The sequence below is a fragment of the Phoxinus phoxinus genome, assembly GCF_949152265.1.
Source record: "Phoxinus phoxinus genome assembly, chromosome: 10".
In the NCBI taxonomy this organism is placed as follows: Eukaryota; Metazoa; Chordata; class Actinopteri; order Cypriniformes; family Leuciscidae; genus Phoxinus; species Phoxinus phoxinus.
The window spans coordinates 19632677-19648456 of record NC_136885.1 but is presented as its reverse complement, the minus strand read 5'-3'; the positions used below and the strand labels follow the sequence as shown (position 1 = coordinate 19648456).

The window sequence follows — 15780 nt, the reverse complement described above, 5'->3', positions numbered from 1 at the left end:
TAATGCACCTATGTGCATTAATGTGCTGTTATCTCTCGCTTATTTTGCAGGTGTTGGTCATATGTCGGCCGTGATCGTGCTGGAGGCCAGACTCTTTCCATTGGAAATAACTGTGGAAAAAAAGCCATTGTCGAGCATGAGTTTCTCCATGCACTAGGATTTTGGCATGAGCAGTCAAGAAATGACAGAGATGATTATGTGACCATCAACTTTAAAAACATCATAAAAGGTTGAAATGTATTTTTTTTTTTTTTTTACTTTATTTGTTTTTAAGGAAAATAGTAAAACAGTTATATATACTGTAGACATACACTAACATATTGATTGCAGTGCCCAATTAACTAATCAGCATTTACATGAACAATTACATTAATAACTCGATTAGTCTTTATTTTCAGGGCATGTATTTAATTTCAATAAATACAGTGAGAATGTGACCGCCTCCCCATATGATTATTACTCTGTGATGCATTATGATAAAAATGCCTTCAGTAACGGTAATGGATCCACGATCATCACCAAGCTTCCTGAGTTCCAAAATGTGATTGGTCAACGCCTGGACATCAGTGAATATGATGCGATTGAGCTCAACAAACTCTATAAATGCAGTGAGTATTTTACACACGTTGTTTTCATTTTGCAGTTTGTGGTTGTTAACCCCTTATCGCGCCCCCCTTTTTTTAATAGACATGAAAATGCACATTCCGAACTTAAATGGTTGTAATTCAAGAATGCTTTGGAATATAGATGTAAGATTGATCTTGTTTTTAAGAAGACATTTGGCAGATTTTTGTAGAAGTGAAATAAATTAAGAAAGTTAAACAGAAAAAAAGTTATATAAGTTTGAGTTTATGAAAATGTACAACGTTAAAAATTTAATTATTCATATTTTATATAAAATATATATTTTCAAAACCTGGTGGGACTCTAAAACTGCAAAAAAAAATCAAAGGCAAAAATCTGAACAAGTTGTGTTTCAAATTTTAGGTTGATATCTCAAAAAATAAGCTTTCAGTGAGATTTTGTTTGGGCGCAGTACCAAACTTTTTCACTAGTTGACATTACTGCCCACATAAGGGCGCCTCCATTTCCATATGTTGTTTGAGTGATCTGAACCAATATTTTCAAAAAAGTTTCATACAATTTATGAAGTAGACATCCTATTCAGAAGTAGTATTGGAAGTTTGACAGATTTTGAAATGAATTCAACCTCTAAGAAACATAAAAAGAACACGTATGTGTATTATAGCTCGCTGCCACGAATGGTGAATCCCAAATGGTGAATCTATATATTTTTTTCTTTATATTTAAAACATTTTCGGACCTTTTTTTCTAAAACAATTGAATGGATGCTATCTTTTGAATTCTTGGCTGAGGTTTCTACCATTCTTTCATGATTTTTCATGTTCATCACTATTTCAAAATAAAGGTCTGAACACGCCTTAGGAGTATAAAAATATTCTTGTTGCAAATTGATAAATTACGGCTCCTCTGTACTGTATTTTAAAAATCAGTCACCAAAAATGAAAACTAGAGATTGTAAGCTTTCAAATGATATATAGTTTGTCAAGATTGGTTTATGTTTAGTATAGGATATTACTGTTTTAAATATATATTGGCCAGGCCAATACAAGGGGTTGAATATTTCAGTAGAACTTGAAGTCTTATGTAAGGGAGACTAGGGAAACATGTCATCATTGGGAACATGGGAAGTTGTAAGGAATTGAATTTGCTTCAGTGTTTGTCTGTTTGGATTACAGATTCCTCCATCTCTTTCCTTGACCACTGCAGTTTTGATGATGAATCTCTGTGTCAGATGAGTGTCTGTTCTGCTGTGGTTTATGGCTGGCAGAGAGTGGAGTCAGTGAGTGGCATCGATGTGACTGACCACACCTACTTGAGCAAAGAACAAAATGGTGAGATCCGTTACAGTCAGTCAGTCAATAAATGAAAAATGTCGGTTTTGACATTATAGGAAGAGACTTTACTACTATATTTTACTATTTACTATACTAATTGCCCAAAAAGAAATGCTTCACTTCCATCCACAGTTGCAGTAACTGTACCATCCAGTTCCACACAACTATACACTTGTTTTCATGTCTGCAGGGACGTCTTTTTTCATGCACTTCAGCACTGAGGGGAGAAAGGAAGGGGACACAGCCAGAATGGAGAGCAAGACAATGACCCCTAAAAGAGACTGCAAAGTCCAGTGCCTGCAGTTCTACTACTATCACAGTGGTAGTGAGTCTGACCAGCTCAACATCTGGATCCGAGAGTACAGGAATGAGGCAGACAACAGAGGAACTCTCAGACTTATGGATCGGATACGTATGTCTCTTCCTCAAGTACTGTAATATTACAGGGGAAAAAACACATGTCAGCCTATGCTTTTAAAATGTTCCTAAAATGTTTAATTTTACTTACTTAATTTATTGCAGAACTCCCTGGTAATTACTGGAAACTGCATCATGTGCCACTGAATGCAAATGAAACCTTCCAAGTTGTATTTGAAGCCCGTAAAGGAGCTGGAAACTCCCGTGGAGGCTTCTCACTGGATGATATCAATATTTCAGAGACTGAGTGTCCTCACACATGGCAGATAAGGGACTCTGAAAAGGTTTTGAACAATGGGATTTTGGCGAGTCCATTGTATTACTCCAGTGATGGTTATCGCTTTCAGGCTGCATTAGAGGTGGATCAGAATTACCTTTATATGTATGTTCGTCTGGTATCTGGTGCATATGATGACAAGTTGCAGTGGCCTTGTCCATGGAGACAAATAACCTTTCAGATGCTTGACCAGAATCCACACATGCAGAAGCGCATGTCCTTAGAACAAAGCATCACCACTGACCCTGCTTTGACATCTCCCAGTGAGAATCTGATTATTTTTCTGTCACATCATGTGTTTATATGCAGAATTTTACTTAGCTAAAGATCAAATACATTGTTATCTTTAACTTTAAATGGCTTTTAAAAGACACATTTTGTTGTAACAGATGGCAGATATTACTGGGACAATCCTCGAAAAAATGGAACTCGAGTCACCATTGGCAGTGAGACTGTATATGTGGGTATTTTTTCGGAATATCCATATGTCATTATGAAAGATGATCTGACTCAAAGAGAGTTTATCAAGGATGGTGACATCATATTTCTCTTCAGCATGCAAGGTAGGTTTTAAGTAACTATAGAGAAACCTTGTTTTTAGTACAAAATGGGCCTGACACTTTTTTAAATGGAAACGTGCTAGACAAATGACTGTGACCGCTGCATCTCACTGCTTTTTCCACACCTCGTGCATTAATGCCATGCTAAGTCAACTCAAAAGATATTCAACATCTTTAAACAGGTCTTTCCCATTTCTTTTGCATTTCATGAACACGTTCTTTGTGAGGCTATGATGACAAGAATTCGAATGGTTGGCTGTGATATTCTACAGCTGAAATATTCTGCTATATTAAATTATAATGACATTTTTCGTCGAGGTGAAAGCTGTCTCGCGATATTAGCATGAAGGAGTTGAGTCAGAGATGGGCTACATCCGAAATCACATACTTCCCTAGTATATAGTAGGCGAAAAACAATATTTGACAAAAAAGTTTCTCCGAATTCACAGTACTCATAAAAGAGCAAGCAAAAAGTACACGGCTGACCTATTTCTTCCGGCAAGATTCTGAAGTGTGCATACTATAGAGACAGAGCGTATTTAGGCCAAGCCCACACCCAGGTGCCTAAAATGCCTAAAAGCTGCTGTGTGACAAAGTGTACAGCAAACAAGCTAAGAAACACAGAAATACGTTTTTATAAGCTGTCGACCACAAAAAACGAGTGTTTAAGGACTTAAAAGTGGATCAGGCAGTTGAGACAGAGCGTAATGTGTCTCATTACTCTGAGAACTAACGTACGCCCGCTGGAGGAACGTAATCGGCAACACAGGATAGCTTATCTTACAGAAATATAATATATAAAACTGACATTTGGATATTTGACTCACCAGTGACCAAATGTTTAACTTACTGCACACGTAACTGTATTTTTAGTGCATACTGAGTGTCAGGATCCCACTATTTAACCATTCGTTCCAGCCTGTATCCACTTTTAAGTCCTTAAACACTCGTTTTTTGGGGTCGACAGCTTATAAAAACGTATTTCTGTGTTTCTTAGCTTGTTTGCTGTACACTTTGTCACACAGCAGCTTTTAGGCATTTTTCTGTCTTTAGTTAGAAGCAAGAAATGACAAGGAGGCAGCCTCTCGCAATGCAAAGTCAATGGAGACGGTTGGATTGTTTCATGTAGTTTTATGTACATTTGCTCACCTGTCTAATAAAGTACATACAAGAGTGGGATCTTAGTCAATTCAAAGTTAGTCGCGAACTTGGAGCTCTCGGCATCTCGAAAACGCCACACTGATATTGATCCTCGTTTTAGTTCTCCTTTTGTCCCAAAGTCTGCTTGCTAGGTCCATAATGTTTGAACGAAACAACAACAGCGTGAGCGTGCCACTAGACGTAAAAGTGAACAGGGAGTCAGGGACGAGCCATTATTTAAAATTGGAATTTCTCTGAAATTAAAAATCTTTGGGAATTTTGGGGATATTGTAAGTACACAACTGCAGCAAATATATCACACTGTGCAAGTGATTTTTGGATATTTTATTACAAAAATCTTACATATGGTAGCTTTAACAACTCGTTTGTGTTTCGATTCCTACTGCTTTACGGTTCTACGTCACTAGAAAATACATTTGCATAATGCCCACCGATGTTGTACGTTGTCCGCCCGGGTCATTTTACTGAAGACTGCTTCTCAAATCTCGCGAGAGGGATTCACAAAATGTTGCTCTTGAAAGATAGGTCAGTACTCAGTTTATTTGGACCAGCTTGCTCCTCAGAATCACAACCTGTAAGTATGGATAATCATTGATGTATATATTGTCTACCTGGTGTTTAAAATGCAACATCTCATAATATATCTCAAACTGAGTAGCATATAGAGTAAGTTGTCCTTGTATTTATTAAATATAAATATATTCGTATATAATATCAATATATATATATTAGGGCTGGGAATCAATTAAAATCTTTTTACTAATTAATCACACAATTTGCTGTGATTAATCACATTTCCCTCAAGCTTGTAATCATCAATATTTAAACGTTAAAAAAAGGAGAAAAGAAGAAATGACCACAAAAATTGGACAGAAAATAGCCCTATATTAAAATAATATTGAACATCAATATATTATTAATCATTTAGTTATATGCAACATACTCAGATTTAACAGATTTATTTTTTTGACTAATTATCAAAATAAATAAAAATGATCAAAATTTCACGTTATTTGAGCAGACTTTGTTTTTCCAGTGCGTGATCGGTACATGATTGGATATGGCGTTATTTTCCTGTCAAATGTCGAGAGCGCATTATTGTAGCGCGAAAGTACATTAATATAATGCGCGAGCGCGAATCTCTCTGCTCGCGCGCGGAATATAATGCGCGAGCGCGAATCTCTCCCGCGCGCGCTCTCAGATACACGCTGCTCTTGTAAGAGTTTTCTCTGGGCTCGCTCAGAGAATATGCCTGCACTTAAAACCTGTTCAGTGCCATCGCGAATCTCTCCTCTTCGCTTAAAGTAAGCGTGTATGTGCTTAGACTGTGACCCGTGCATTCGCGCATGCCTTCTCTTCCATTTCTTTCTCTTTGCTCTTGGCATAAACGCTGTCAAAACGGCAACAACCAATCAGAAATAGGCTTCAACGACTGACCAATGAAAACGCGACATCGTACATGGAATCTTATTGGTTGATATTGAACCGCTAGACGAGCCGAGATGGATCCGCCGAATCGACGAGTTTTATTTGTTTTGATGTTAAATATGTCAAATGTATCTTAGAAATGTCTGGGAAGAGGGCGAATGGATTATTTTACAAATAAATGACCTAGACTGTCTATCTGCACAATATGTTTTGTAAAAATTGGTACTCCAGAGTCTAAAGTTATCTGAAAGGAAATGTTACAGGGCTGGATTTCCCGAAACCTTCTTTAAATTATACCTTAAGCTAAAGCTATATCTAACGTTAATACGTGTTTCCCGAAATGTTCTTATTTAATTATAACTTCTGTAAGTCATTCGTTAGTAAGGTTGGTCTGGACCACTAGCTATAGGCTACCTTATCACTGTGATATAATTCTGAAGCTGTAAGTTGTAACACACCCAGTGTTCAATTAGGATTATGGCAAAGAATAAATGCAAAGATTCACTGCTAAATTCAAATGTGCTTTTGCACTGAACCAGAGACAAAGGCGCTCAACTCTTGTCATATTTCATACACATATCTATTTTTTTCTATTCTACTAGTAGTAGGCTACGTGGTGGTGGGTTACGTTAGTTACTTACATTCTTATATGTATAAATATATTCCTTTGTGTTCAACAGATCAAATAAATTCATACTGGTTTGAAACTACTTGAGTGGGAGTAAATTATGACTTTAATCATTTTAATTTTGGGTTTAATTTAAAGTTTTCCCTTTAAGCAACAATAAGGTATAGTTCGGGGAACGCGTCTAGTAAAGGTATCTTCATATAGGCCTACCTTTAGAGTCTTTAGATTCCCTCCATATATTTGTTGAATTTAGCAGTTGATCTCGCTACGTACTTAATGGTTAATAACTGGTGTGATTGCACGAGACAATGTGTTAATTATCAGACGTAAAATATTATTTTTGCCTTTTGGAATCGGCTTTCAAATCTATTTGGCTCAAATATCTCACTTTCAATGGGCATGGCACCTGTAGTGTGAACAATGTGGTTGACAGTCTAGGGCCCCGTTTACACGATGGGAAAACGCAGGTATTTCTCTGCGTTTTGGCCTGTCATTTACACGAAAACGCCGTTTTTATCCCAGAAAACGATTATTTCTAAAAACTCCGGCCAAAGTGGAGATTTCTGAAAACGCCGGTTATATGTTGTCGTGTCAACTGGGAGAAACGGGGTTTTAGGTTCTCTCTTGTTGATTCTGAGGATTCTGATTGGCTTGCATGGCTTTATCCTTCTCCCTACACTGCCGCCCATAGGTTTAGCATAGTTATAAAGGCGCTCGACGGCGTATTTATGCGGGTTGTGTGCACGATGTTATTATTGAAAACGGAGGGGGAGAAATATTCGTTTCTCTAAATACCCGGCTATGTGTAAATGTGGCCTAGGTCATTTATATGTAAAATAATCCATTCGCCCTCTTCCCAGACATTTCTAAGATACATTTGACATATTTAACATCAAAACAAATAAAACTCGTCGATTCGGCGGATCCATCTCGGCTCGTCTAGATTGAACTTATTCCATGTGCGGTTCAATATCAACCAATAAGATTCCATGTACGATGTCGCGTTTTCATTGGTCAGTCGTTGAAGCCTATTTCTGATTGGTTGTTGCCGTTTTGACAGCGTTTATGCCAAGAGCAAAGAGAAAGAAATGGAAGAGAAGGCATGCGCGAACGCACGGGTCACAGTCTAAGCACATACACGCTTACTTTAAGCGAAGAGGAGAGATTCGCGATGGCACTGAACAGGTTTTAAGTGCAGGCATATTCTCTGAGCGAGCCCAGAGAAAATTCTTACAAGAGCAGCGTGTATCTGAGAGCGCGCGCGCGGGATTCGCGCTCGGTACATTATATTCCGCGCGCGAGCAGAGAGATTCGCGCTCGCGCATTATATTAATGTACTTTCGCGCTACAATAATGCGCTCTCGACATTTGACAGGAAAATAACGCCATAATTGGAGCGTTTGGGATGTGAATGATAGCACAAACACCTCCAAACATTGAGCAGAAAGCGCAGCGCGCCGACACACACACACGGAATGGAGAGTGCGGCGCACACAAGGAGTGGAAAAGACCCGCTCGTGAAATTACTAAACAAGCTGCGCGAGAATGAAACCTGATGCATCCAGCTTCTATGGTATTTGAATTCAGCTTTGCTAATTGTACACAGCATCTTTGTTTTGTCAAACGCGCCATCAGGCAACTTTTTAAATGCAAACATTCCTCCTAAAACTCCATCCTTGTCCTTCTCCATCATGACAGGGTGATTTGGTTAATCACACTCGCAATAGAAGCCGCAATGAAGTCATTAAAACGAGGCAAAAAAAGTGCTGTGTCAATTGCATTATCAAACTTTCATAACAAACTTTAAAGGGGAAAAAAACTATAAATAATAAATCAACTCCTGTCATGATTACTGTCTTGTGTTTCCCTTGTCTTGCGTGGCCTTTTATGATATTTCTTGTTCTGTGCCCAGATTTGTAGTCCTTTGTAGTTTATCTTATTGATTAGTTCCTGATTGGTCCCAGGTGTGTCTTATTTGCGAATCTCCCCTTGAGTGTATTTATACCCAAGTAGTTCATGTTCTTTGACTGGTGTTGTCCGTTGTTGGATGTATGATTGTTCGTTCACTGTCTGTTGGATGATGATGATGATGATGATGATGATGATGATGATGATGATGATGATGATGATGATGATGATGATGATCTGTCTGTTGGGGGGTGATGCTTTGTCTGTTGGGTGGTGATGCTCTGTCTGTTGGGGGGTGATTCTCTGTCTGTTGGATGATGATGGTGATGCTCTGTCTGTTGGGTGATGATACTCTGTCTGTTGGGTGGTGATACTCTGTCTGTTGGGTGATGATACTCTGTCTGTTGGGTGATGATACTCTGTCTGTTGGGTGGTGATGCTCTGTCTGTTGGGTGATGATACTCTGTCTGTTGGGGGGTGATGCTCTGTCTGTTGGGTGATGATGGTGATGCTCTGTCTGTTGGGGGGTGATGCTCTGTCTGTTGGGTGATGATACTCTGTCTGTTGGGGGGTGATTCTCTGTCTGTTGGGTGATGATGGTGATGCTCTGTCTGTTGGGTGATGATTCTCTGTCTGTTGGGTGGTGATACTCTGTTGGGTGGTGATGCTCTGTCTGTTGGGTGGTGATACTCTGTCTGTTGGGTGATGATTCTCTGTCTGTTGGGGGGTGATGCTCTGTCTGTTGGGGGGTGATGCTCTGTCTGTTGGGTGATGATGCTCTGTCTGTTGGGTGATGATGCTCTGTCTGTTGGGTGATGATACTCTGTCTGTTGGGGGGTGATGATACTCTGTCTGTTGGGGGGTGATGATACTCTGTCTGTTGGGGGGTGATTCTCTGTCTGTTGGGGGTGATGCTCTGTCTGTTGGGTGATGATTCTCTGTCTGTTGGGGGGTGATGATACTCTGTCTGTTGGGGGGTGATGATACTCTGTCTGTTGGGGGGTGATGATACTCTGTCTGTTGGGGGGTGATGATACTCTGTCTGTTGGGGGGTGATGATACTCTGTCTGTTGGGGGGTGATTCTCTGTCTGTTGGGGGGTGATGCTCTGTCTGTTGGGTGGTGATACTCTGTCTGTTGGGTGGTGATGCTCTGTCTGTTGGATGATGATGCTCTGTCTGTTGGGTGGTGATGCTCTGTCTGTTGGATGATGATGCTCTGTCTGTTGGGGGGTGATTCTCTGTCTGTTGGGTGATGATGATGATACTCTGTCTGTTGGGTGATGATACGCTGTCTGTTGGGGGGTGATGCTCTGTCTGTTGGGTGATGATGCTCTGTCTGTTGGGTGATGATGGTGATGCTCTGTCTGTTGGGTGATGATACTCTGTCTGTTGGGTGATGATACTCTGTCTGTTGGGTGATGATACTCTGTCTGTTGGGTGGTGATGCTCTGTCTGTTGGATGATGATGCTCTGTCTGTTGGGGGGTGATTCTCTGTCTGTTGGGTGATGATGATGATACTCTGTCTGTTGGGTGATGATACGCTGTCTGTTGGGGGGTGATGCTCTGTCTGTTGGGTGATGATGCTCTGTCTGTTGGGTGATGATGGTGATGCTCTGTCTGTTGGGTGATGATACTCTGTCTGTTGGGTGATGATACTCTGTCTGTTGGGTGATGATGCTCTGTCTGTTGGGTGGTGATGATCTGTCTGTTGGGGGGTGATGCTCTGTCTGTTGGGGGGTGATGATCTGTCTGTTGGGGGGTGATGCTCTGTCTGTTGGGGGGTGATGCTCTGTCTGTTGTTGTCCGTTATCTGGTCGCAGTGGTTTTGGTATGTTTATTTTGTTATTAAACTATTTCTGCATTTGGATCCAATTCTTCTTTTTGAGTTCACCCAGTGTTACAGCTCTATATCGGATTCCAAGTGATCAAGGGCTTAGGGTGTTCTATTTAAACACATTTCAAGGGGTTCTGCCAGTAGTGGGCACTCGTGCAAATGACATATATCTGATTGAATGAAACGGAGGGAAGTTAGCGAAGGAAGGGCATAACATTTTGAATTAAATGCAGCCTATATTACATTCATAAACTGATAAATTATTATGTGGTGAAGTAAATTTCATTCTGTCAGGACCACTATTGGCAAATTCGATTGATATTTATTATACAGTTTGGATTGACGGTATAGTTCTGTTCTGGGCAAGAACTTCCTTTGCATCCATGCAGCCTAGCATAGATAAGAACAAGGAAAGCAGCCCCCCTTAAATACTGTAACCCCCCTTAGGGTAAACAGACCAGAACCAACATGAATGTATTCCAGATAACATTATTTCAATATTTTAATGAAAATTTAGCCTGATTCAGAGGGGAATCAGAATGCCATATCCTGACTGACGAGAGGAGCTGGGGATTGAGAAGGGTAGTTAGCTTCCGAGAAACGCGATAGTTGCTGATAATACTGAAGGAGCTTATATATGGGCGTCGTATTGCTATAGGTAAACGTGGATCAGGTCACATTAGTCAAGCTAGCATCAGCCAACTCTCAGTTGGCTAATGCTAGCTTGACTAATGTGACCTGCCAGAACTAATGCTACACTTGATTATTATTCAGAATATAAGACAATGTGTTTTTTAAAATGGAAGTACATCTGAAAAAATGGGGTCATCTTATATTCAGGGTCGCCTTATATTTGGAACAATATTGTACTACAGAAAAACAAATGTAATGTCTACCTTAAGTTAGTTCAGACGAGAATTTATATTTAAAATTATTTATTTATTTATATATATATATATATATATATATATATATATATATATATATATGCCTATTTTAAATATTTTCGAAGGCTATTGTCCACGTAGCTCTATTTATTACCACAAAAAAATATTATCCGATTACTCGATTACCAAAATAATCATTCATGATAGCCATAGATTAATTCAAACATTTCAAAATACACCTGCATGCATTGCTTTTTTAGTTTTTTTCTGACTTTCAGTCAGATATTTTGTCATTGGAGATTTCTTTAAAAAAATAGTCTTAAAATATTGTTTCGTCTTGTTCTCGTGAACCCAATAAAGTGTATCGTCTTGTGTGCTAAGTTTATCGTCTCACTCCTACTAAATGTGGTACTAATCCGGAATACTTTTTCATAGATATCTCAGGGCTCCTTCAGAATGATTCTCTACCCTGCTCTAAAGTGACAGTGAAGAACTTCAACATTTTTCCTCATGCAAGTGCCCAGCAGGGACCATGTGCTACAAGGTGAATAACCATTTAACTGTTGTTGTTTTTAAAGACTTTATCAAAAATTAAACACCATATTTAAGAAATGAGGTATGAGAGAATGTGCTATATTTGTGTGAATAATCATGATCACGATGTGCAGAAACTGCTGTGACTATATTCATAATACAGTAAAGTACAGCAACTGACTAATAGCTTTTATAAAATGGTTAATGTTTAAATGGTTAAACATTAAAGCTACACTATGTAACTTTCTGCCCTTCAGCAAGAATAAAACTGCAGAAGAACAGGGTTTTGTAGTATGGAGGGACATGGTGGTTGAAAAATAAAATGAGATGGGAGGAAAAATAATACAAATATTAATCAAAAGGAAAATGCTTTTGCGTTCTTTCACATATGTTTTGCGAGGGAACATGAAGTTTCTCGGGAGAACGCAAAGGTTTTTGCAAAGGAAAGTCTCTCACGAGAACACACATTTTGCGAGAGAACACAACAGGCTTTGTGAGAGAATGCAGAAGTTTTGCAAGCGAAAAATATCTTATTTTTGATTTCCCCCATTCAATTTCAATGGGTAGTCATTTTTGACCAATAAGCTCAGATCAATGTGGCCTACAATCAGTCAGTTTAAAAAATAAATACAAAACCTTTCCTAATTGAAAGAAAACAAGTTGACAAAAAGAGAGAATCCAATATTTGGGGATAATATAGCATAACAAGAGATTTTTTTTATCTAATTTGTGTAGGCCGGGAAAATGACCGGGAACACCACAAATTTTACTTGCCATTTTGTACATGATGAAAGCATTTCAAAACAAACTTCCTGGTTAAACATTAAAGTGCGATGAATTGAACAGAATAGTTTAAAATTGTATTTAATATTGCCACGATTACAACATTTTTTTTATTTATTTGGTCAAAAAATTATGTGCATGAGCTCAGATAAAAGAGGATCAATCAGAACCAATAAGAAATACAAAACCTCTGCTAATTGAAAGAAAACAAAATGACAAAAAGAATGAATCCGATATTTGGTGATGACATAGCATAGTGATAACATTTTGACAAAAAAATTGAAGTTGGGGGAAGTTGTCTCATTTGATTATGGGTGAGTAAAGACAGTATGTTTTACTCCAATGCGGTAACGTTAACTAGCATTTTTGAACACAACTTTGGGTTAAGTATGAACTGTACAGTATCAAATATATATGCAATGAAATTAATACTTTCCATTGAGGGGCTATTGTGTAGGCAGAGAGTGTTTTGAATTTATCGTATCTATCATCACATCTGTATTTCTCTCCTCTTTTAGAGAATTTCGCAATTTCAGTGCCAAGACTGTTTCTTCTCTGATCCTCTTAGTGTTTTGTTTACTTTTGCTGGTGAATTAAACAGGAGAAGCCACTATTAATCACTGCCCAGCATCTGACTACACAAGAGTAGTAGTCATTGTCAAAGCACTGCATCTATTGTTAGAATGGATTTCCACTAAGACTGAACTTGAGAATCCTAACCTGTAATAAAACAATAGAGCTCATTAATCTGGAGAGATCTCAAAGAAAGAGTATAGGACACCGCCTTCCCCAGACTCAAGTCACTGAAAGTTCACCAAAAATGGCGATATAAAACATGATGTATCTTGTGAATATTTGATTGTTTGGTATCATTTTAAATGTCTTAGTGCGATTAGTAAAATGGTCTCAATTTCACCACAGTCACTTACTGTATATTATGTGAAAGATTGAAAGATTCTGTTCTCCTTTTTGGGTGGTGTCTCCTCAAGATATCTGATAATCATTGCTCATTTGGGGCATGAGAGAAGGTTCAACAAATCTATATATGTAATATTGGTGTAGTACATTTGTATAACTCTTTTGTTCTGGTCTGGGTATTTAAGGGAAATTGGCCGAACAGTCATTGAGAAATCTGTAACCAGAAAACCCCCACACAGTGCGGTGAAGTTTCTTGAGTCCTTAAAATCACATTCTGTGTCTCCCTGCTGTATGCATTTCTTTGTATTTTCAAATGTGTAATTGTTAAACACATTGTGGTCATAGGACACACATTATAGTTGTTTGTGCTACTACATGTACACATAGAGTAGTTGAGTTTATTCTTTAAAACACACCACTGCTTTACTGTAAGTGTTGTATGCAATATATAGGTTAAAGGTTGTTGATGCTATGCATTCTAGACCATGTTTCTTGTGTAAATTGGAATAAATGTAAAGGCCAATTCACACCGCACACACAAATGACAACAAACACGTTTGTTGGGGTTTTGTCGGATCAGTGTGTTACCCTGTTGGCCTTTGTTAGCGTTGGTCGGAGTTGGGTTTCACCCGACTAAACATTTTCAATCAGCGTCTGTTGCCGTTTGTCTGTGGGGTGTGAATTGGCCTTAACATTGGAATTGCCCATCAATTTCAAGTTACATGAGTGACTATGTTGAATTTGTTTCTCTCTTATGTGGAACACTGCTATTTCCCATATAGCTGCAGTAAAACCATGTACATGAGCATAAAATTGCCAGGTGGCTACAATGTGATTCACAATTGCATTATCATTTTTGAATTGCCTTCTAATTGTTTATTTAATTGTGTAATTGGCATGATCAATTTTTACCTGACAAATAAAATTTTATATTTGATTTAATCTGTATTCTTCTGAAATCATTATGACCAGTATAGATTAAGTGGAGTCTAGTGTTTCCACAAATCTGCATCAAGGATAGATCAAACTGAAGGCCTACATGAATGGCACTTGTCCTTTTCAGGATTGCATGGCCTATCCCTTTGTGTAGCTCATCCCATAGCATATCAGGTCATAAGCAGGGAAACACCCTGGATGGATGGCCAGTCCATCACAGGGCTAACACACACATTCGCTCTTTCACCCATGCCTATGGACTTTATTGTCTCCCATTCATGTATGCTATAGATGTCCTGTGGAGGAAACCCATGCTAATATTGGAAGAACAAGTTCCTGTGTTTGAAACGACTGAATGTGCATTAATTAAGCTCTTTAAACAGATTGCATCTATATTCACTTGCCTGCGATAAAGCATGTTACTCTTAACTCTAAATCCAATGATTACATGTGAATATCTATTTAATGTTACACTTTCTTTAAAGGTTTAATTAAATTTTTTGCAATATCTGTGCCAAACGATTGAAATATTTTGATGACATCTAGTGGTATCATATGGTAGTGCTGCCACTTATCTAGAGACAAAACAACTGATTAGGCTACATGTAACAGAGAAAATCAATTGGGCAGCATGATGATTTAACTGAGCAATAGCTTTTTAATAACATGGAGTTTACATGCTGTGTTGGATAAGTAACCTTATTGAGTCTACTTAAATCCAAGTTCTCCTACGTAGAGTTCTCTCCTACTGCGTCGAAAGACGCTACGGGAAAGATATTTATTTTTCGAGATTGAAGCCTAAAAATGAATCCTTAATTTTGTAAAATATTGTAAAACGCTTTTCTGTAGCATACAACCTTAGGCGGAGCAAATCGCGCGCCCATTGGCTGCTCCGCCAGAAAAGCACAGCCTATGCGAGGCCAGTGACGCTGACCAATGAGGACGCTTCGCGCCCTTCTGCGTCATCTCCCGCCGAAACGGGCGTGGTCTAGGCCTATAAATACAAGCATAGCTGTCTCCCACTCTGATTTTCTATTCTTCACGAAGCTACACGCATCGTAGGACTGGATTCGAGCCGCCACAGCCGTTTGGAACAAGCACCTCAGCAGGACGAGCCCTTTATCTGAAGCCGCCGTCTTCGCCGCCTTCAGCCGCCGTTCCCTGCTGCGCTTCTCCGGCGTGGAATATCCTTTTCACTTGTGTGTGTTTTGTGTGTGTGTTCGCCCCGGCGTCACACATTTTTTCTACACAGAGTAACGAGTGTCTTTTTAAAGATGCCTCGTGATTCCTGCGGCTCCTGCCGAGCCGTGCTCATCGACGGGGACCACCACGTGCTGTGTGTTTCCTGCTTGGGCGAGGAACATCCAGCTATCGCTCTCGGTGATGGCGGCTGCCATCACTGTGATATGATGCCCATCGCGACTCTGCGGACTCGCCTTGCATCATTCACGGAAGCTGCTCTACCACCCCCTGTAGCGCCGCGCCGTAAAAGCGCCGCGCTCAGCGGGTCCCGGAACCTCTCTCCACGAGGAGCTCGCCGCCGCCGCTAGCTCCTCTCACCGCTTTGTTGGAATCGCTCACCGACGGA

General features: G+C 39.4%; 1 protein-coding gene across 1 annotated transcript; it reads left to right on the top strand.

Annotated features, from left to right (window-relative positions):
• Positions 1-460: 460 nt before the first annotated feature.
• On the top strand, positions 461-11569 carry LOC307006111 (meprin A subunit beta-like; the record flags this gene model as incomplete). The annotated part of the gene is made up of 6 exons (XM_079626750.1): positions 461-608; positions 1761-1916; positions 2110-2331; positions 2442-2876; positions 3003-3176; positions 11457-11569. The coding sequence occupies exons 1-6, from the start codon at positions 467-469 to the stop codon at positions 11567-11569; spliced, it is 1242 nt and encodes a 413-aa protein (XP_079482876.1). The 5' UTR covers positions 461-466.
• Positions 11570-15780: the final 4211 nt, after the last annotated feature.